This window comes from Elephas maximus, chromosome 4, assembly GCF_024166365.1.
Source record: "Elephas maximus indicus isolate mEleMax1 chromosome 4, mEleMax1 primary haplotype, whole genome shotgun sequence".
NCBI classification, from domain to species: domain Eukaryota; kingdom Metazoa; phylum Chordata; class Mammalia; order Proboscidea; family Elephantidae; genus Elephas; species Elephas maximus.
The window spans coordinates 133,116,606-133,138,233 of NC_064822.1; the positions used below are offsets into that span (position 1 = coordinate 133,116,606).

At 35.0% G+C, this 21,628-nt stretch overlaps 1 protein-coding gene across 2 annotated transcripts in view; it reads right to left on the reverse strand.

The window, feature by feature from the left end:
* The window catches only part of ZFC3H1 (zinc finger C3H1-type containing), a 63,302-nt gene that overhangs the window by 1,455 nt on the left and 40,219 nt on the right, over positions 1–21,628 (reverse strand). The window contains exons 17-32 of one of the 2 annotated variants that reach the window (XM_049883898.1): positions 18,934–19,065; positions 18,710–18,831; positions 17,769–17,870; positions 17,460–17,579; positions 16,345–16,528; positions 14,831–15,017; positions 13,143–13,331; positions 12,329–12,566; positions 8,722–8,827; positions 8,437–8,635; positions 7,794–7,888; positions 4,545–4,655; positions 4,175–4,279; positions 3,877–4,042; positions 2,587–2,687; positions 649–750 (exon numbers count right to left, since the gene is read on the reverse strand). In XM_049883898.1, the coding sequence (XP_049739855.1) occupies positions 649–750; positions 2,587–2,687; positions 3,877–4,042; positions 4,175–4,279; positions 4,545–4,655; positions 7,794–7,888; positions 8,437–8,635; positions 8,722–8,827; positions 12,329–12,566; positions 13,143–13,331; positions 14,831–15,017; positions 16,345–16,528; positions 17,460–17,579; positions 17,769–17,870; positions 18,710–18,831; positions 18,934–19,065 (2,259 nt within the window). Of the gene's footprint in view, positions 1–648; positions 751–2,586; positions 2,688–3,876; positions 4,043–4,174; positions 4,280–4,544; positions 4,656–7,793; positions 7,889–8,436; positions 8,636–8,721; positions 8,828–12,328; positions 12,567–13,142; positions 13,332–14,830; positions 15,018–16,344; positions 16,529–17,459; positions 17,580–17,768; positions 17,892–18,709; positions 18,832–18,933; positions 19,066–21,628 lie in introns of both variants that reach the window. The other variant, XM_049883897.1, reaches the window with a different exon arrangement.

Genomic DNA, 21,628 nt, shown 5'->3' on the forward strand with positions numbered 1-21,628 from the left:
GAGTACAAAACTTCCTGAAAGTAACAGGCTAAACTTCCAAGGAGGGTAACCTATAGTGAAAAGAAAAATTCAACAATTTTTATCAACTTTACAAGAATAAAAACAGACCAGTGTTTTGAACATAAATAAAGTTCATGAAAAAAAAGTACTCATAATTACTAGTGAAAAATACCTGCATTGTGGGGATAGCAACTACTGTCACAGAACAATTTGTACATGTAGTGCTGAATGGGAAACTAATCTGCTGTGTAAACTTTCAACTAAGACATGATAAAACGTCCAAAACAAAAAACCTGGCACTAACACCTTTAAAAGAAAGAAGAAAGCAGACTATGATGGGGGTAACCCCATATTTCAAAAGAGATAGTCTTAAAATACATATATGTTTTTTTGATAACTGTGGTATTATTTAATTGTTCTCCTTCAAGAACATTAAAAGTCTGTCATTTTTATTTTTAGAGGCATTGTTAATAAGCACTCATTTATTCTTGGTATAAAACCTCGGCATGTGCCAAAACCAAATCTAAATTAGAGTAGAGATCTGCCCAAGAGGAAAAAAATAGGTGTCATTTCAGATTTACCTGTCTGGAGCAAACCTTATAAATAAAAACAATAGCTATAAAAACATGTACATGATTGTTGCATTACATTTTCCAGGTGGCCAGGCATGTTGGAATATTATATGTAAACATCTTGGCTTGAAGTTTCAGAATCTGAACATTGCTTTCTTCCCATTCATGTTGAAGTAGCCTGTAAAGTACATTCAGGAAAATGAACAAAGCACTGCAAGTGTAAGGAATCCCAAATATGTTCTATGAACAGAATGTTTGTTGAGGTATAATTTTTGGACAGTTAAATTGCAACAAGGCTATATAGCAAGCATTTGTAGAGCGCTTCTTACAAAAATGACCCTGGAGACAGGAATATATGAAACTAGTATGAAGTCCAGTCATAACCTATGCTCATCTTCAACAAACAAAAATATGGCCCCTGTATTCCTATAAAAGCATTCTCTCCAAACACTTCATTTTCTAAAATAATGATATATTAATGCAATTTCCTAGTATTTTTCTTTATTAAACAGAGTATACTTAATTTTGAATATTTCTTGAACCAAAACATAAGTTACAGTGGCTAATCATTAAGTTCTCCATTCCAGTGGGAAAAAGGACAAGGATGACCACGAGGAAATAAGAAGTCTCAAAATACAAACATGGGGATTTACCAACAAAACCAACAATTAAACTACCTATATTCTGAAATATCTGTAATAGAAGCTAGTAAAAATATGACATTCTCTATGTAACATGTTTTATCAAAGATGATGCTTTATAATACAAATGTTTGTATTTATTAGCTTCTGCAGATTAGTATGCTTACTCAGAATTTTTACTATAAAAACACTATAGCTATTTTTATCACAGCTGTAAGTCTCTGAATTTTTTTCAATCTCGTATGGAACTTTCCCACATAAGTTCTAAGTGGAACATAAATATTTTAAAACAAAAAGGAGTATCTGATAAATAGTTGAGGCACCTTATGATACATAAGACAAGCTTATACTCGTAAGACACAACTGATGCAGTGGGAATGACTGTAAAAGTGGAAGCCAAAGCATTAGTATGCAGTTGATAGCATAATACACTTCAGACTTTCAGGGTGCCTTTTTAAATTAAGAAGAACAATTTTTCAGGGTCAGAATGGGTTTATACTCTACCAGACCAGAGAAACAACAAAGTCTCCGAACCTCCTTCTAACTGAATGCATAAAATCCCTACATCAGTGTTTTTCAAATGTGGTTTGAGGGCTCAAACTCAGAAATCTGCATTTTTAATGCACATCCCAGGAGATTCTGAAGTATGCTCATATTTAAGTGTACTGATTTATGTGGTGGGCAGTTCTAATCCACCAGGCACTCCTTGGAAGCCACATGGGGCAGTTCTGTTCTGCCCTGTAGGGAGACTATGAGTCAGAATCAACTCAATGGCAACGGGTTTGGTTTTTTTTTTCTGGTTTACCGATCTGTGCAAAATAAGTCAGAGTAATGAGAATATATATAGTTGGCTACTACACTTTAAGAACCTCTTAAGCAATATTCCCTTTCCCCGTAAAACACACTTACTGCTTATAATACATGTGCTAAGGACAGTTGGTGTGTACTCAGGGAACACAGGGAAACTTACTTGAATCATTTGGCCCCTATAACCTGCATAGTTTTATGAAGTGATCTGAGTTTTACAGATTTTTGTAGCTTCTATAGCTGAAAAGGAAACCCTGGTAGCATAGTGGCTGAGTGCTACGGCTGCTAACCAAAGAGCTGGCAGTTTAAGTTCGCCAGGCCCTCCTCAGAAACTCTGCGGGGCAGTTCTACTCTGTCCTATAGGGTCGCTATGAATCGGAATTGACTCGGTGGCACTAGGTTTGGTTTGTAGCTGAATACTGTATAATAATGCTGAAAGCAAAGTGTATATATCGATGAGAAAATAGTGGAAGAAAAGACTGTTCTTATCAAGTTTTCAAGAACAATTTTATATGAAAAGCCTATACAACTGAACAGAAGACCAAAAGAATTTTATTTTTTCTTACCTCAGTGCAAGTCCAGAATTAGTTGGCATAATTGAGCAAAACCGTTCCAAGGTTTTGGAATGCTGAGTCTTTGGAACACAGCTCAAATAAAAGAAAATAACCTGTAAAGGTTGAGGGGGGAGAAATGAATGCAACAAAAATGTGAAACCCAATTACCTGGGTGCTTTAATGAGAAAACCAAAATGGTCTTTAAGACATGAATGTATAAATTATAATAATGTACAATGCCGTGGGTTACGGTTCCTATCATTAATAATATTAGTGACTTTCCAAATATGAATTAGGAAATATGGTCTAGTGATGAGAGCCATGGACTGAGAAACACTGACAAGACGCCAGGAGTCCGGGATTTCATTCCTGAGACTACCTTTACTTGCAGTATGGCTGGGCAAGTCATAGGGCTAATAATACCTGCCACATCTTGCTCATGGAATGCCCGTGTGTAAATGACTTAATGTCCATAAAGTGGTTTGAGATCCTGGGATAAAGAATGGCATAGAAGTACAAAAGCATAGTAATTGGTTATGCTGATTAGCAACAAAAATACCCCACCAAAAAAACAAAACATATATAACTGTATGTGTTTTATATATATATGTATATATATATATACACACACACACACAAAAGAAGTTTCAGTCTATATTGCAATGAATGAATGGTTTAAGGGGGTTTCTGAAAATAAATTAAAAACAAACATCTTTGCTTCATTACCTATAAAATAACCTTATAAATATATCATCAGTTAGATTCTACTTTTGAAATTCTCAGTGGCACTTGATTTTTGCTTTTTACCCTCTGCGTAAACCTATATTTGCTTGACAAAAATATTAACAAAAACAGCGACTATACTATATAAGTCCATTCTTATTTAAGTTACAAATTTTTTCATTCGATAAAATGTCCAACTACTCAAGCACACTCTTTCATTAGGCGGAAGTATTCAAAAACATTGGCAATTACTTCAATATATATACCATCATATATTTCTTAAAATGACTTCTAACTTCTTTCACTTCAGAGGAGGAAGAATATTTTCTTAAATAAAACATAGTCATATGCATATTTTACCCTAATTGAGGCTTAAAGACCAAGTGAGTCCCATAAACTAGAGCTCTGTTCCTAGACTCTGAAAAGCTAAATAAGAAACACGGTCAAGAATAATAAACGCTAGGAAAGTGGTTGTAGGAAAAGCTCTCTTGACATGAAAAAGGAGTTTTACTGCTATTTAAGTCCCTAGCTTTGTACAAACATCTAAAAAAAAATAATAATAAAGTTTTAAGTTCTTACCCTATTATGAAATTCATAGTTGGACCAGTAATCAGCACTGCTAAAAGGAATAGGATATCGGGCAGGGACTGTAACCAAACATCTATTCACTAAATCAGTAAAAAATTTGAATTCTTGGACTTTGTTTCTGGATCCAGCAGCTCTGTTATTGGCAAAGACAAGATAACTGCCAAAAGAAAAATATTATAATTTAGAATAAGCCAGCCAGTATTCTCTCACCAAGAAAGCTGATTACCCCGTTTCCCACCATATCCCCTTATTCCAAAATCCCATTCTTACTAGGAAGAACTAAACTTACTCCATCCAAATCTTCTGTACTATATCAGATCTCATAGCCACCCCTAATGCTGCCTCATAAGCCTCCACTGTTTCTTTAATACTTGATTGAAGAGGATGACAAAGGCTGTTTAAAATATGAAGGCAAATGTTAGCCATCGACAGTTCAATTCTATTAGGTAAAGGAATTATAAAGTATATTTTAAACATTACAGATATTAGCACAATTAAATCTTCCTTTTTGATCTTTCTTCAATATGTATTAAACTTGAACATACTTTTAATTCTGTTTCATGGACTTTAACATGATGTTAATTTGAACACAGTGTAAATCAGTAATAATAAATGTAAGCTGAGTACACAACATCTTTCCACAGAAGATAATGTCTCACCAGTAAATCAGCCACAAGTAAGGGATTTGGTGGTTAAATACTTCATCATTAAAATTCCCTTTACATAAACGGGCTGGAATGTCAAGTTGTCCTGGGATATTTAAGAGATACCTGAAACAAAAACAAAGATTGTTTGAAACTATGCCTATGCACACATGGATTACTAATCGTTAAAAAAAAAAAAAACTCAATTTCAATTCAAATTTCCTTGAAATATTTTAAAAAGTAATGAAACTTTATGTTCATCTGTACACCATACTCCTATGGTCACATATCTAGGATCATATATTTACTCAGAATTTTATTATTTTATACCTACATGAATAACTCCTTTCCTAAAATGAATTTTTTATTCTATCCCCCAAATTAAATAAACCATCATAATCATCTAATTAAAATAGAAAACAACACAGGAGAATACCAAAGTATCTGAAACTTTCCCATATAGCTGTACTTTCCTATAAAATAAAGATTTACAAAACTTGTTATCTGAAAACAATCTCACATGCACACATGCATACATATATACCACTACAGGTTTAATTTTAGACACAATATCAAAATGTATCCTATAGCATACTGGCCCATAAACACTTGTTAAAAAGAGGTCATGATCAAATAAGGTTGGGAAGTACTGAAATTATAGCCCCTTCTTGAAAAACAACAATACACATTAGGAGAATAAAGGCTCTAAGAAGTCAATCAATGAAGGAATCTGTTTGACTAATTCAGTTTCCCCCCAGTGTATCTGAATCTGTGTGTGAGTGTGTGTGTGTAATACTTACCAACATCTTGAGGAACGATGTTTTTAAAGGAAATACACTGATCTCAAAAATGACAATCTAGTATAACTGCTTACCTTGGATTTAAAAATAATTTCAAGAGAATAAATTTTAATGGATTAGAGAGGCTGTATGGAGGAAAAACACAAGAAAGGGAAGAAGATGGGACATCTAGAAGTGAGGCTGTAATCCTGACTTGCCGTAACTAGCTATATTACCAAGAGTAAACCACTTAACTTCTAAGGATTTTAGTTTCCTCAATTGAAAATTGAGGTAGCCCAGAAGAGATGACTTCTAATCTATGTAAGATTCTATATTCCCTAGGCTAACCAGTAAAGTGAATGAAATCCCCAAGTAAACTTTTCTGGTTATTCATTTACCTTCCAATTGATTGAAACACATGAAAATGCCCAATCTAGCTTTTTTTTTTTTTTTTGTCTTGATATTAAATGTCACATAGAAAGGGAGCTGACTGAATTCAACTCCAGGTAAATGTTACAGTTCTAAGTACACTCGCTGTACAGTTTCTAGTCCTGAAACAAAAAAATAATAATTTGAATCTATTAAGAGCACCCTGATTTTTCCTAATAACAAGCTTCAGTTAAATTTATAAATTAAAAAAATTTTACCAATATACAATAAGTATGAGAATGCCAAAAATCATCTCACTTATTGCCTTTCTACTAATATTTGGCACAAAAAAGACCTCCTAAATTAAGAGATATTCACATTCTTTGTGTAAACAAGATCTTCAGTACTGCCCAAATAAAATAAGCACAGGGTACTTTTCTCCTAATTCTTAATGAATTATGACTATTCTCACAAAAGACTTTAATACAGGATGACTTAGTAAACAATGAAAAGATTATGTGGAGGCAGCCCATTTTCAAATTTTGATTGACATTGTTACTTATTCTGCTTAATTAACCTGGCATCAAGAAGATCTCTGATTAGTTACCAAGGCAGAAACTGGCAACATCTTCTTTTAAGCTAAACTAATTACCTCCATGCCCAAGGGAAGACCAGAACCAGCAAGTATGTAATGAGTTTGATTCAACCTTGGATTGGTCCTTTGCCTGAGTTTTGAGAAGTAAAGCAATAAAATTTCAACAAGGGAGGTGAGCATGAGGAAGCTGAACGGTCTCTAAATCCTTATAGGATAGTTTATTAATTTGCATTTAAAATTATTCTTTTGTAATTAATTTTGAGATAACAATCTAGATGTAACAGAGCAGGAAAGGTACTAAAATTATTATTTCAATAAATTGGCTACCATAAGGGGACAGAGGAAAAGACTGAAGTCTGGGAAGGAATAGTAAAACCCCCACCTTTTTTTGCTAAATCTCAAATGAAACTGCCGTGTCAGAGAAAATTCTGGAGTGGGGGGAAAACTGATTTAACAGAAAGTGGGTTATTTTTAAAAATCTGTGTTTATATAATATTCCTATACGGGGGGAGAGGGGTAATCTTAGAAAAATATTTTGCAAGTGACAAATTTGCAAACATTAAACCAAGATTTTATACTGGCTTATAATTGGCATTTTACACAAGAAATTTTTTTAGGAGATATTCAGCTTAGGTTTTCCTTCTCTCAGTTCTTCCTAACATAAGAGTACGTCATGATAAAATATTTTCCTTTTGATGCTGTTTTACTTCAGAAGGTCAGCAAACTCTGCCTATTTTTAGAAAAGAAGTTTTACTGAGAGCACAGTCATGCCTCTTCATTTACATACTGACTGTGTCTACTTCCTCTCTACAACAGCATAGCTGGGTACTAGTGACAGGAACCACATAGCCTGCAAGACTAAAACATTTACTATCTTACTCTTAAGAAAAACAGTTAGACAGCCCCTGCAGAGAGATGGGGAGGAGAAGGGGCAGAGAATTTTAAAAGGCCCTCCCTACCCCTCAATCGTGCTTCACAATCTGCTGTGGCCTCTTACTGGAACAAGAACTCTCAGCAAAGCAAATGAAGGCAGTCAATACACAGCTCTCTACATAGCTATTGAGAAACTGATAGTTGAGAAAAAAATTCTTCAAACTTCTCACTCAACATTTCAGAGGCTAGAACCATTCCCTTTAGAATTAAAAAAGGAAAAAAGCATAGTATTTATACTCACTTTAGATCACCAATGCAATAAATCATTTTTCAAAAATCACTACGATCTCACAATAATATAGTACGAAGTGCTAATATCAACATTAACAATAAAGTAAAAGGAAAATGAGTCAACACGCTGTAGTATAACGCTTCATATACGTATAGTGTCTTTAGTCCAAAGAATGCAAAGCATCTTACATCTTGCCTCCATTTCTTTAAATTCTGTTGCCCTCATAACCATTCTGTAAAGGAGTATTTCAAGTATCAAATCAGTCTAAAATGAATCGATCCACAAAATAATTATAATCTTTTCCATGAACTATACTATTCTCCATCCTCTACAAATCAAGGGTTCTACAAACTTACCGAAACAGATCCAAGTTACTATATTTCTCAAACCCAGGTTTAAAGAAGGATGCAATAAATTTCCGCAAAAATGGAAGAAGATTATCACCTCGATTCTATTTAAAAAAAGGAAGGGGGGATATATATCAGGCTTACAATGTTTAATATTTCAAGCAAGGAAAAGGACACCCCAAATCACTGATTAGATTAAGTCTTCTTGCGGGGGGGGGAGGGTAGAAGAGAGTAAATGTGGGGCACCTTAACTTTTATATCCTAATCACTGAATTAAGTTCAATTAACCAGTAAGTAGCTTAACAATTCCACCATAGTCTCAATTTGATCCAACAATTATCTATTAAGTTTCTATTATGTGTTTTGCAACGTGCTAGGTATAGGGTCGTTTTGAGTCGGAATCGACTCAAAAGCAATGGGTTTTAGGTAGAAGTAGGGGCTCGAAATAGAGCAAGACACAGTCCCTGCCCTCAAAGAGTTCTTAGTTCCTAGCATATAAAGGAGCTACAAACAAAATTACATACCAGTGTAATAAGTGCAATGGTAGAACTATGCACAAGCTATTATGTCTGAAATGTCTTAAAGGATGAATAAGAAAATATAAAATATAATAACATCATATTTAAGAACTACCAGTCATTTTTTTTTTTACCTGCAAGATGAACAATTTGCACATATGATAAAAAACTTCTGCATTCTGAGGATTTTTTTCAAATGCAGTAAGCCACACTGTCCTGGCTTTGTCCTGCTGATTTGTTTCCAAGTATAAAGCAACAAGGGCTTCCAACAACTGACAGTTCATGGGACATGATTCCAATAAACATTTACAAAGTTTTACTGCAGCTTCATACCTTAACAAGAAAAAAAAAAAAAGGTCTCATTGCATAAAACGATCAGTTTTAAATACAGGGTTAACTACTGGTCAATTAAGTTTTACCTCTCTAGAAGCTGGTGCAGAACAATCATGTTTGTATAAAGTGGAAGACAGACCTCTGTTCTTTCCTCTACAGTAAGGCTCTCCTCTGTACAAGCTTTCACCGCATCTATCCAAAAACATCACAACAACATGAATCAAACATAACATGAATACTTTATTGTATTATTTAAATTCTAAGAGACCAATGGGAAAAGATGTGCAATCCCTTTGGTTGACCACCATCTTACTCATCTTTACTGAACTCCCAAAATACCTCCTTCTTGACTACTAGCTGAAAGATTGCCAGTTTGAACCTACCCAGAGGCACCTTGAAGAAAGGCCTGGTGATCTGCTCCCAAAAGGTCACAGCCTTGAAAACCCTAGGGAGCAGTTCTACTCTGCAACACATGGGGTTGTCATGAATCAGAATCCACTTGATGGCAACTGTTCTGTTTGTTTTAACCCAAAGGAGGTGTAACAGGTATCTCCAATCCTAAAATTAAATCCTTTACCCTCACTTTTCTGGTGTATGGGCTCCTGCATCTAACAATATTTTCACTTAAACATATCTCTCTGCATTTATCCTAAATTCCTTAAAATGCAGCTTAAAAAATTAAAAGAATGAGTATAATCAATCAATCCTCGTTATTTGCGGATAATGCATTTGTGAATTCAACTACTCACTAAAACTTATTTGTAACCCCAAAATCAATACCTGTGTTCATTCACTGATATGTGCAAAGCAGTAAAAAAATTTGAGTCACTAGGCACACGTGTTCCCAGATGTGGTCAAACAACACAATCTCTGTCTTCTTGTTTCAGCTCCCATGTTTGTGTTTTATGCTGATGATTTTGCTATTTAAAATGGTCCCTGGGTGTAGTGGCGAAAGGCTGTCTGGTGTTCCTAAGTGCAAGAAGGCTGTGACGTGCCTTACAGCGAAAATACACGTGTTAGGTAAACTTCATTCAGGAATGAGTTATAGTGCTGTTGGTCATGAGTTCAATGTTTATGAAATTATATTAAATAATGTGTCTTTAAACAGAAACACACCTAAAACAAAGCTATATATTGATCTGTTTGACAAAAAGGTTGTGATCAGAGGCTAACAGGAACCTAACCCTGTATTTTTCATAGGAATAATGGTTCAGTATTGGATAATTCAGTATTCGTGGAGACTTTATATAACATAACTACCTGGTGGCAAAGTGGTTTAGAGCGCAGGTTGCTTAGGCAGTTGAAATCCACCAGCCGCTCCTTGGAAACCTATGGGGCAGTTCTACTCTGCCTGTCCTATAGGGTCGCTATGAGTAAGAATCGACTTGACGGCACACAACACCACTACCACCACCACAAATAAAGAGAATTGACTATCTTTTCATCTCTCCTTGACCCCTTCAAAGGAGACCTTGCTCTGTTGTTTTATAACCATTTAAATGTCTCCCCCTAAAATAGATCCTTTCCTTCCTCCTTCAAAACACCCTTTTCCCCTTGTAAAGAGTCATTTACTTGATCTGCTGCTTTTTATGGAATAGAACACTGTTTTATTTTGCATGACTGTCACCATTTCTTCCTTGCCCAACTTAAGAATAACTTGCCAGACCTGCGTAGTCTGTTTAAGTGAATGTCATCATTCTGAAACTGCACTCAAGTTCACTAAGGATTCATATCTAAGCAAATCAAAAAGCCTATCTTTATCCTCATTTTATTTGAATAGTATTTGATGATGTCCTTCCTAGTATCTGACAATGTCCCCCTCCCCCTTTTTAAAAATTTCTTCTCGCTTCTGCTTCTAAGAGATTGTTTATAGTTCCTCTTCGTGCCATTCACTGATTCTTCTCTCCCTTTTGACCCTTATTGCTGGTCTCTTAAAACTTCATTTCCTAAGAGAAAATATTATCTCATGGCTTCAACCACTAAATAATTTACTGTGAGAGCACATTAAAAACTGTAAAGTGCTTTGTAACACAACTTCTATGTTAATAACTCTTAAATTCATTTTTCTATCCTTAATCTTCCACTTACAGTCCACTTCCTTGTTTGCTTCTGCCAACTAGCATTTCCACAAGGATGATCAATTACCATTCAAAAAATACCAGTCCTACAATGAAAATCAAAAGGAGTCCTGGTGGCACAATGCTTAAGCACTTACTTGGTTACTAACCAAAAGGTGGGTGGTTTGAACCCATCAGCCGCTACTCAGGAGAAAAGACCTGGCGATCTGCTCCCATAAAGACTTCAGCCTAGAAAATCCTATGGGGCAGTTCTACTCTTGTCATACAGGGTAATTCTGAATCAGAACAGACTCAACAGCACACAACAACAGCAACTATGAAATCCAGTCTTCCTTCCAACTTGCCAGTTTTCTATTAACAACACTTTCCTTTTCTCAGACTCAGAACTCTGAAATCTATTCCTCTCTTCTTCCCTGACATTTAATCTGTCTCCATGCCTGTATGTAAAAACTTCAGATGTCTCTAAGAAATACTCTCCTTCTCCAGGTTAATTTTCTTGTGTCTCAGTTACGACCATTAGCCCCTAGTTGGTTTCCCCACCTCTAGTATCGTTTCTCTTCAGCACATTCTTTCTTTCCTAAAGAACCTCTAGTGCCATCAAATCTACCATACTTCCAAAGTTCTTGAAAATCGAGTATCATTCCACTTACTAAGCTTAATTCCTACATGCTCCAGCACAAAATTCACTTTGATAAGGACTCCCCCTTCTCCCAATTTCCTTTTCAAACCCATCACACAAATTCCTATCTACTTTTTGCTTTTTTTTTTTTTACTTAGCTCCTGGAACAACAATGCCTTTCTTTTGCTTCCTTTATACAGTAGTTTATTCAACAAGCATTTAGTAAGTACTTAGTACACTGTCAGAAATCATGACAGACCCTTGAGAAATGAAGAGATAAAGACGACAAGGCTTCCCACCTTTGAGGAGGCCCACCATGCCACAGAGGAGCCCCAGAGGCGCAATGGTTAAGTACGTGACTGCTAACCAAAAGGTTGGCGGTTCAAACTCACCAGCCATTCCTCAGGAGAAAAGATCTGCTGTTGTAAAGACTTCAGCCTAGGAAAACCTATGGGGCAGTTCTACTCTGTCCTATAGGGTCACTATGAGTTGGAAAATCAACTCTACAGCACACAACAACAACAACCATGTTATATCACAGCCATGCTTCAAAGTCCAGTTCTAATGCTCAATTTTTCTCTGAAGATATCCTTGATAATGACAATATACAACAATCTCTTCCCTTTGAGTTTATGGCCTATACAATAGAATTTTATAAAGCACAGATGCTATTTTCATTTATAGCATACAATTTAGACTACCAGTACACAATTACATGGCCCTGCACGTTTAATAATTATGTCCAATGTATAGATTTTCTCTTTTTACTAGGCTACAAAACTCTTAAAAATAAATTATACAATGTAGTACAGTGCTTGGTTTTCACAGCCAATGCTTATCTTAGAAGACTCAATCCTTAATCTTTAAAGCATTTACATAACAAGTTATGAAACTACAAACTGCAATATATAGATATAAATTTATTCCACTTAATTACAAAGAGTCATAAGTTAAGTAAGTCAATGTTCCAAATCATTCATAACCATTTATACGTACCTTCAAAAACCGCTAACAACATGTCAGGATTAGTCTTTACATCTTGAACTGCACGCCACGGCATTACAAACGGTTCTGTGTTAACAATTCTTGAAGGATTGGCATTAGATGGATCATACAATTTTGGAGGAAGAATGCTGAATTCGATAAGATGTATGTAGGCTAGCCATGCCAAACATCGATCACTTGTTTTAAGGTATTCAGCTACTATTCTATCATTAGCGGATTTCAAAGCATTCTAGGTAAAATGAAAAAATAATCTGAAAGTGTTTTTAAAAATAATGATTCCTATTCAAAATAAGATTCACCTACAAAAGCAAGGGAGAACAAAAGTGTTATATTTCTTTGGAGTGGTTCTTAAATATTAGTTGGTAGCTTTTTTTTTTTAAGGGAAAAAATTTTTACTGAAGTTTTATAACATAATTAATGAAAAAAGATTAATTTATCTGTACATTTTAAGTATCCCAATACTTAAAATCTAATGAGATAAGAAGACAGAACAGTACAAAAACAAGAAACATACAGAAGATTTTCACTATGTACCAATTTTTTCGTTAAGGTTTGGATCTTGAAGTTTATGTGGTGAGTATGTGACAAACATTATTTTTCATTTAACCTCATAAAAACTCTAAAAAAGATACCATCCTCATGAAGCGAATGAGGAAAGAAAGTCGTGAACTTGCCCAACATCATACAACTTACTAGTGGCAAGGCAAGGATTCAAATCCAAAGACTGTGCTCTTACCATTAAATAATTCTACCTGTGATTTAAAATTCTTCACAAGACGCATTTATTAATACAATAAATGTTTACCTGTAAAATTGCAAGTGCATTTTGGCATCTTCCAGTAAATATGTTTAGCTGAACTCTGAACAAAAGAGCCTCTAAAAGCTGAAAGGACAGAATATCTGATGTTTCCTGTTTGGCTGCTCCCATCAGAAACTCCATCATCCTCTCACATACGTAATCCTTTTCTTCAAAGGTGCTTTCTAGATGCAGAAACTGTCCAAAGAGATTTCATAGCATTAGTCCTTTTTATAAGAATAAATCATAAAACTACAGATCTTTCCCATGTCATTAAGAAACTCTCGTATTTAATTTTCAATTTCTACAAAAGGAATAATTAAAAAAAAAAAAGAACTAATCTTCTAGTACTACCATCTAGATTTCTCCCTCTAACACATGTTGAAGAGTAGAATCTGATTAAAACTAAAAAAATACAGGTGTATCTCTATCTTCGCTCCCTGAATAAATACGCAAGTGGCAGCAAGACCACAATGGATAGCCACAAGTCCACATGTTTATGGTTACATAAAATTTGCATTGCTTAGGTGTGTGTCTGTACAACAAGTATGAGAACAGCATTTATATTAGAAAGGCATGGCAAAACAGGCAATTAAAAAGAATTAATCCAGATACTGAGTCCCTTTAAAGACGCAATAACTTTAAGAAGAAACAGACCTGAATATCCATGTCCTGTAAAATCTCATTGCCATTAACAGCATTAACTTTAGTTAAATACACCTTCTGAACACAAGGCTCCAGGTCAAAAAACAAATATCCTTCACTGTCCAAATCTAATCAGTACTGAGTTCAGAGAATGAGAGAGAAACAAGTTCATTCATTTATCCAAATCTATTTGGTTCTAAGTTTCAATTAGCAAGTAAATGATAAAGCTGAGTGCAGTAGATGTATCTAAAAATGTATCTGAATCTAATGGTTCCTGTGTTCAGGCAGTATAAGTTCATACATTAATGAATACTTGTTTTATTTTATAAGTGGATCAATTATAAGTCTGGGAAGGAAACATCTCATTCTCTTTGAAAAAGATGAAAAATCTATCCTTTCACCAAATCTTCATATCCTGGCAAAGTTTGGTGTTAGTATGAATTACAGGTTAGGATCCTTTCCATAAGCAATGAGTACAGATATTAAAAAGGCCAGAATATTTCCTGACGTTCATAAAAATTTTACCCAAGCATAACAAATTGAAAAAAAAAATTTTTTTTAGGTGCTTTGCAAAAATGGAAACCCTGGTGGCACGGCAGTTAAGAGATACAGCTGCTAACCAAAAGGTTGGCAGTTCAAATCTACCAGGTGCTCCTTGGAAACTATGGGGCAGTTTTATTCTGTCCTATAGCGTGGCTATGAGTCGGAATTAACTCAACGGCAAAGGGTTTGGTTGGAAAAAATACACTTAATTTTGCCCAAACTAAAACTGCTTTAGGTAGGTGCAAAATGTTTAATCATTTTGCATTTTTTTTCTTTAACAATAAAGTTAACAAAAAAAAAAAGCCTCTTTTGAAAATTTTTTTTCCTTGCTTAGTTAAACTTGACCCAGAGGGAGTGGCTGTAAGGTTACTGGAAACTGAAAGTAGGAGATAGACAGGTAGACAAAGACAGATAAAACATATGATCTATTAAGCTACATTTCTGTACTTAAGATGACCCAAAGAATTATGAACACACACACACAGAACTATATTGTCTTTTCTACTCACAGTCCAAAAACTTTGATAATCGGGAGCATATTCAACAGCTGTTTCACACATTTCTTGGACTTCCTCCTTGGTTCCTCTTTTTGAGAACAACCTGAGGTAATGGCACCAAATTTCTGGATTGTCTTTGTTGTTTTCCAATGCTCGGGCCAGAACATTTAAAGCAGAATCCAAGGATTCTGAACATTGCCTACATGTTTAAAGAAAAGGCAGTAACACTTTTTAAAAAATACTTTTAAGTAGGTTTGATATACTTGGTCAATTTTATTTAATTCATTTTCAATTGGAACTTTTCAAAAAGCTAGGATCACCTACGACAAAGGGTAACAAATTAGCATTTTAAATTACATCTGTCCAAAAAAGGTCCCGATTTCCCACAGACTCCACAATTTTTCTTAAGTGAATGTTCAATGAGCATTTACCTCAGATAAAAACACAGTGTTATAAAACACACTAGATTATCAACTTCAAATATGCTTTACGTCCATATTCAGCAATACCTTTTATGATTTACACTGGTCCAGGAAAAGTTAAACAACTCTTTCTCAAGGCCAGCTACTGCCAGTACAGAATATCAAAAGCTTTCAATATAATAGTTCTTTTCAAGTCAGGACTTGCTATCTCTTAGAGAAGATAATTCTCTCTCATGATCCTGTTCATAAAATAAAGTACAGTTCTTTTGGCCCTCATTCAGTAAATGAGTCAGAAAAGAAAACACTGTAACTTATCCCATTAACATGGACATGACATACAAAGAAAGCTAAATAAGCACCATATTCAGGCATGTGTGATACATTGCAATCTGCAGTGCTGTCTTATTAAAAAAGCTTTTATACTAAATTTTAAGATAGACATATCAGGGTAGCCTTAAAAAAACAAACCACTTAAATTATGATAACAATAAAATTATGATACTAAAAAGATTATTCCTGGCTTATCTCTACTATCAAAAAGTAGAATCATTGATTTAAGAGTTAAAAATACAATTGTACAACAGGAGCTACAGACTGTGAAACAAGTTACTATTTACCTAATTTGAATACATATACTATAACACACACAAAAAATCAATTGAACAGAATTTCAAGGTACTTATTTTTTTTTACAAGTTTTAAATTTCCAATTGAAAATTAACATGAAATTTAACCTGCTCCACTATTATTTTATCATAATTATAAGACTATAACTATTCGATTTAAAAAAAAAGTAATCTATACATCTTCCAGAGTTCACTGTTTTAACTTCTACTTTGAAATAAAACCTACCAGAGTTAAAAACTTTAGTATATTCATTACTCATACACTGCACCATGCACATGACTCAAGATCTAATCTTAAGGTTTTTCTAATAGCTTTTAAACAATAAAATGCTTTTAGCTTTGTTAAAAAAAAAACAAACAAAACAAAGCCTCCTTTGTTACTAGGAAGGAAACCTGACTACCATAGGTGAAATAAACCTCAAACATAAAAATATAAATGTGCAACAGTTCACACAAAGATTAGAAGAAGCTGACCTACCCCTCATTTTGATTCAAGTACTTGTACGCAAGCTTGAGCCAAAGTTGTACATGAGAAGGATTTTCAAGCACGCTTGCTTCTAAGTTAGCAATGTCATCAGTCTCATTTGTAAAGTATCTGACATCATCTGGAGTGACAACTGTATCCAAAGCTGGAACATTTACTTGATTCTCTGGACGGAAGGCTATAAGGAAAAATATCATTAGCGTCACACTTTCTCTAATCCGCAGACACAGGAAATAATAATTAGCCCTCGCCTTTAAAATGATCTCAAAACCTAAGGATTCTGTTAGCATGTAATAGCTCACAGCTTTAAGGCACAGCAACCATGTAATTTACTGTCCAAACCAGAACAGTCTGAGAGTAAAAAGGGTGCTATTAAAAATTACATCAGGATAACGGTTTTAAACTAGGACTGCCCTGGACAACCAGGAAGTATGATGTCGCCACTTTAAGGGTAAGTGACAAACCTGAAAATTCATATTCATTAAATTGTCAGACCAAGTTACAATTTTTGAAGACTTAAGTTTTATTGATTTATTCCACCAGATTTAAACTAGAAAAAAATTTTTACATTAATGTAAACAAGCACAAGCAAGTATTCGTCTCTTGGGTACTTGCTAATCCACAAATAGTAAATAATTATGTAAGCATGAGATTAGAATGTAAGGTGCACTCCACAATCAAGTATTCATACATACGTTACCTTGCTCATTCATTTATTCATTCATTCTGTGATCCTACTATATGCCAGGAAACACAGACTCACAAATTAAAAGAAAGAGAGCATCTGCCTTCAAAAAACACATGGGCCAGGCAGTGGTTCTCAAATGGAGGCAGCGCTGCTCCCCTTTGCCCACTCAGGTCCTATGTCTGACAAAGCTTGAGCAATCACATTTACTATGGAGTGGGCCTTGCATTTATCGGGTAGGGGCCATGAATACAAAACACTTTGCAACATAAAGGGCAGTCCTACTCAATGAAAACTACATTGCCTAAAATAAATAAATACGAAAACTAGGCTAGAAAATACACCAAGAGATTAGCAAAGTGTTAAACAAAGATGGAACTTCACAACTTAAAAATTCTGCATCTTAAATTACAAAACCTCTTACCATACTTAATTGGTCCAGTAGACTGTTCCTCATCACTACTGAAGCTATTCTCTGAAATAGGTTTTCTCCAAAACTTTGGCTTCCACTTTCTTTTATCTTTGTAGGTTGTAAATGGAGGTGCTAACATAGGCAAAATATGTTAGTTGATAAAACTAGCATTTTATAGTTTTGAAGGCTACTCACATACTACTTAAAAAGCACTGCAATTACTCTGTTAGAATGTTATATTGAGAACATAATGCCAAAAAGTTGGCTGTCATAAAGAAACTACAAGTTTCTTTTTAGAGAAGTGTATACATATATACTTACTATGACCTTTACTTTCATTGACATTGCTAACAAGGAGAACAGCCATCTGGTCCATTGACATTCGATCTTTGTTTACTCCAAAGAGTTTCTCAACGTATTTTTCTGAAATAGGAGCAATGCCATCTTCATAAAAAGTATAAAAGACATACATTACAGAGGCTGGGCTAATTAAAGGGTATAAAGTAAAGAATAGTTTAAGAATTAAAACTGTGTGGTATTAGTCAAAAGCACCCATGGCCTTCTAGAGGGCAACGCCTTCATTGTCTTTACTCTGAGAAATCCTGCCATATTATGCACCCAATTTGGGCTGACAAAAAGCATCTTCTGAAATAAACTAAACATGTAAAAGTTAAAGTTCGAAATTAGGAATGATTAAGTAAATTCAGTGATATCACACTCAATCATTCGGGGTGTGCTAATTCCCTTACTTCCAAAAGATCTGTAGTTTAAGGTTTAATATTTGGCACCAAACCTAGAAAAAAGTTTAACAATATTTGCCCACAATGTCAGATACTAATCTATGCTTTCAGCAGTATTAAAATCATTAGTAAAACTTCTATGGAAATAAGTTAGTATTTTCCTCTAAATAAATCAAACTATCTAAATGAGCTCTGTCCAAAGGGCTTTCTGCAAAGATGGAAATATCTTACATCTGAGCTGTCTTGTTGGTAAGCACTAGCCACACGTGGCTACTGAGCACTTGAAATATGGCTAGTGTGGCTGAGGAAGTAACATTAAATTTTATTTAATTCCAATTAATTTAAACTTAAATTACAACATGTGGCTAGTGGCTACTGTACTGAACTGATCTAGATAAAGTGCCATAAGTGAATGTGTTGGATTATAATAGGTATTTAAAGATACACACAACTGAATTGGGAATTGTTAAATTCCCTAAATTCGAATTTTCATATGAGAAAGAATAAGAGGTCTTTAAAAACCTGCTGCAGCAGCAATTTCTTCATCAGTGCTCGCCTCTGAACAACCAATCAAAGATAGATTATATGACAGAATGTCCTGGAAGAGCTGCTTTCGGCTAAGCGTATAGTCTTGTGAATGCTGCCTAAAATAAAATAACAATGCAGAAAAGATAATCATTTACATGTCAAAGGTAACCAACCAAGACTGCCTTTTAAATTATAAAATGTTCACAAACACTACTCACCACTGACAATCGTCATCATTACATGTTCCTGTTAAATCAAAGCGGCAGAAACACTGATCTGGTTCAATCATGTTACTGTACGATACTGAGCTCAGGGGAAGTTTCTCCTTGGTTCGGTAATAAGGACTGAATCTACGGAGAGCAGACGTGGATAGGCACATTACAGTCCATAAACACACCTCAGAAAGCTAAGAGTATCTGATTCTCAGTTAAAATGTCTACACTTAATAACAAAAGTTAACTCTAGAAAATTGCTAGAATATCAATTAGTAGGGACAAGACACTTAAACACTCAGACAATACAACATTTGAAATAGAAAACAAAGTGGTGTTTTTCCATTATGTAACAAAATACTATATATAATTCTTGTACATACTACCAACAATTATATAGAATGTCGTCATGTGGAAATAGTTTTTTTGTTTTCTTTTTCTTTAATTCTTGTATACCTTATCCCACAGCTTATCTGTCAGTCTGACATACTGTGGTAGCTTGTGCGTTGCTATGCTGCTGGAAGCTACGCCACTGGTATTTCAAATACCAGCGGGATCACCAGTGGTGGACAAGTTTCAGCAGAGTTTCGAGACTAAGATAAACCAGGAAGAAGGACCTGGCAATCTACTTGAAAAACAACTTGCCAGTGAAAAGCTTATGAATAGCAGTGGAACGTTGTCTGATACAGTGCTGGAAGATGAGCCCCTCAGGTTGGAAGGTACTCAAAATACAACCGGGGAAGAGCTGACTCCTCAAAGTAGTGTCTGCCTTAATGACACGGATGGAGTAAAGCTTCTGGGACCTTCACTTGCTGATGCGGCACAACTTAAAATGAGAAGAAACAGCTGCAAACATCCATTAATAATCAGAACATGGAATGTATGAAGTATGAAAGCAGAAAAACTAGAAGTTGTAGAAAACGAAATGGAAGGCTTGAGCTGAAATGGACTGGTATTGGCCATCTTCAATAGGACAAATATATGGTCTGCTATGCCGGGAATGACAAACGGAAGAGGGAACGACATCACATTCACTGTCAAAAAGAATATTTCAACTTCCATCATGAAGCACAACATCGTCAGTGATAGGATAATAGCCTTACGCCTACAACGAAGACCGATTAATAGGACCATTCTTCAAATTTACGCACCAATCACTAATGCCAAACATGAAGAAATTGAAGATCTTTACCAACTTCTGCAGTTTGAATGTGATCAAATATGCAGTCGAGATGCATCAATAATTACTGCTGATTGGAATGCAAAAGTTGGAAACAAAGAAGGATCAGTAGTTGGAAAATATGGCCTTGGTGACAAAAACACAGAAGATCAAATGACAGAATTTTGGAACACCAATGATCAATTTATAGGAATACCTTTTTTGCAACAACATAAACGGTGACTTTAAAGATGGAATACATGGGAATCAAACTGACTACATCTGTTGAAAGAGAAAATGAAGAAGCTCAGTATCACCAGTCAGGACACGGCCAGGCGCCAATGGAAGAGACCATCAACTACTCATATTCAAGTTCAAGATGAAGTTGAAGAAAATTTTAACAAGTCCGTGAGAGACAAAGTATAACTTTGAGTACATCTCACCTGAATTTAGAGACCATACCAAGAACTGATTTGACGCATTGAACACGACCAAAAAACAGAGGAGTCATGAGATGACATCAAGGACATCATACATTAAGAAAATAAAAGTCACTAAAAAGACCAAAATGGATGTCAGAAGAGACAACGAAACTTGTTCTCGAATGTACAGTAGCTAAAGCAAAGACAAGAAATGATGAAGTAAAACCTATGCTCATCCAAAGACTTCGACAAAAGAGTAAAAACATTACCTACAGACTGGGAAACAAGTTGTTGGCTACGACGTTTCCAATCAGCGTCTGAGCTCTAAAATCTACATGATACTGCAAAACCTCAACTACAAAAAGACACATAACCCAATTAAAAAATGGGCAAAGAATATAAACAGACACTTCGCTAAAAAAGACATTCAGGTAGCTAACAGATACATGAGGAAATGCCCATGATCATTAGCCATTACAGAAATGCAAATCAAAACTACAATGAGATTCCATCTCACCCAACAAGGCTGGCATTAATCCAAAAAAATACAAAATAGTAAATGTTGGAGAAGTTGTGGAGAGACTGGAACACTTATACACTGCTGGTGGGAATGTAAAATGATACAACCACTTTGGAAATCAATTTGGTGCTTCCTTAAAAAGCTAGAAATAGAACTACCATACAATCCAGCAATCCCACTCCTTGGAATATATCCTAGAGGAATATGAGCCTTTGCACGAACAGATGTATGCACATCCATTTTCACTGCAGCACTGTATAAAACAGCAAAAAGATGGAAGCAACCAAGATGCCCATCAATGGATGAATAGATAAATAATGGTATACAATGGAATACATCAATATAGAAAAATGATGAATCCGTGAAACTTCATAACATGGAGGAATCTGGAAGGCATTATGCTGAGTAAAATTAGTTGCAAAAGGGCAAATATTGTGGGAGACCACTATTATAAGAACTCGAAAAATAGTTTAAACAGAGAAGAAAATATTCTTTTCTGGTTACGAGAGTGGGGAGGGAAGAAGGGAGGGAGAGGGGTTTTCACTAATTAGATAGCAGATAAGAACTATTTTAGGTGAAGGGAAAGACAACACCCAGTAC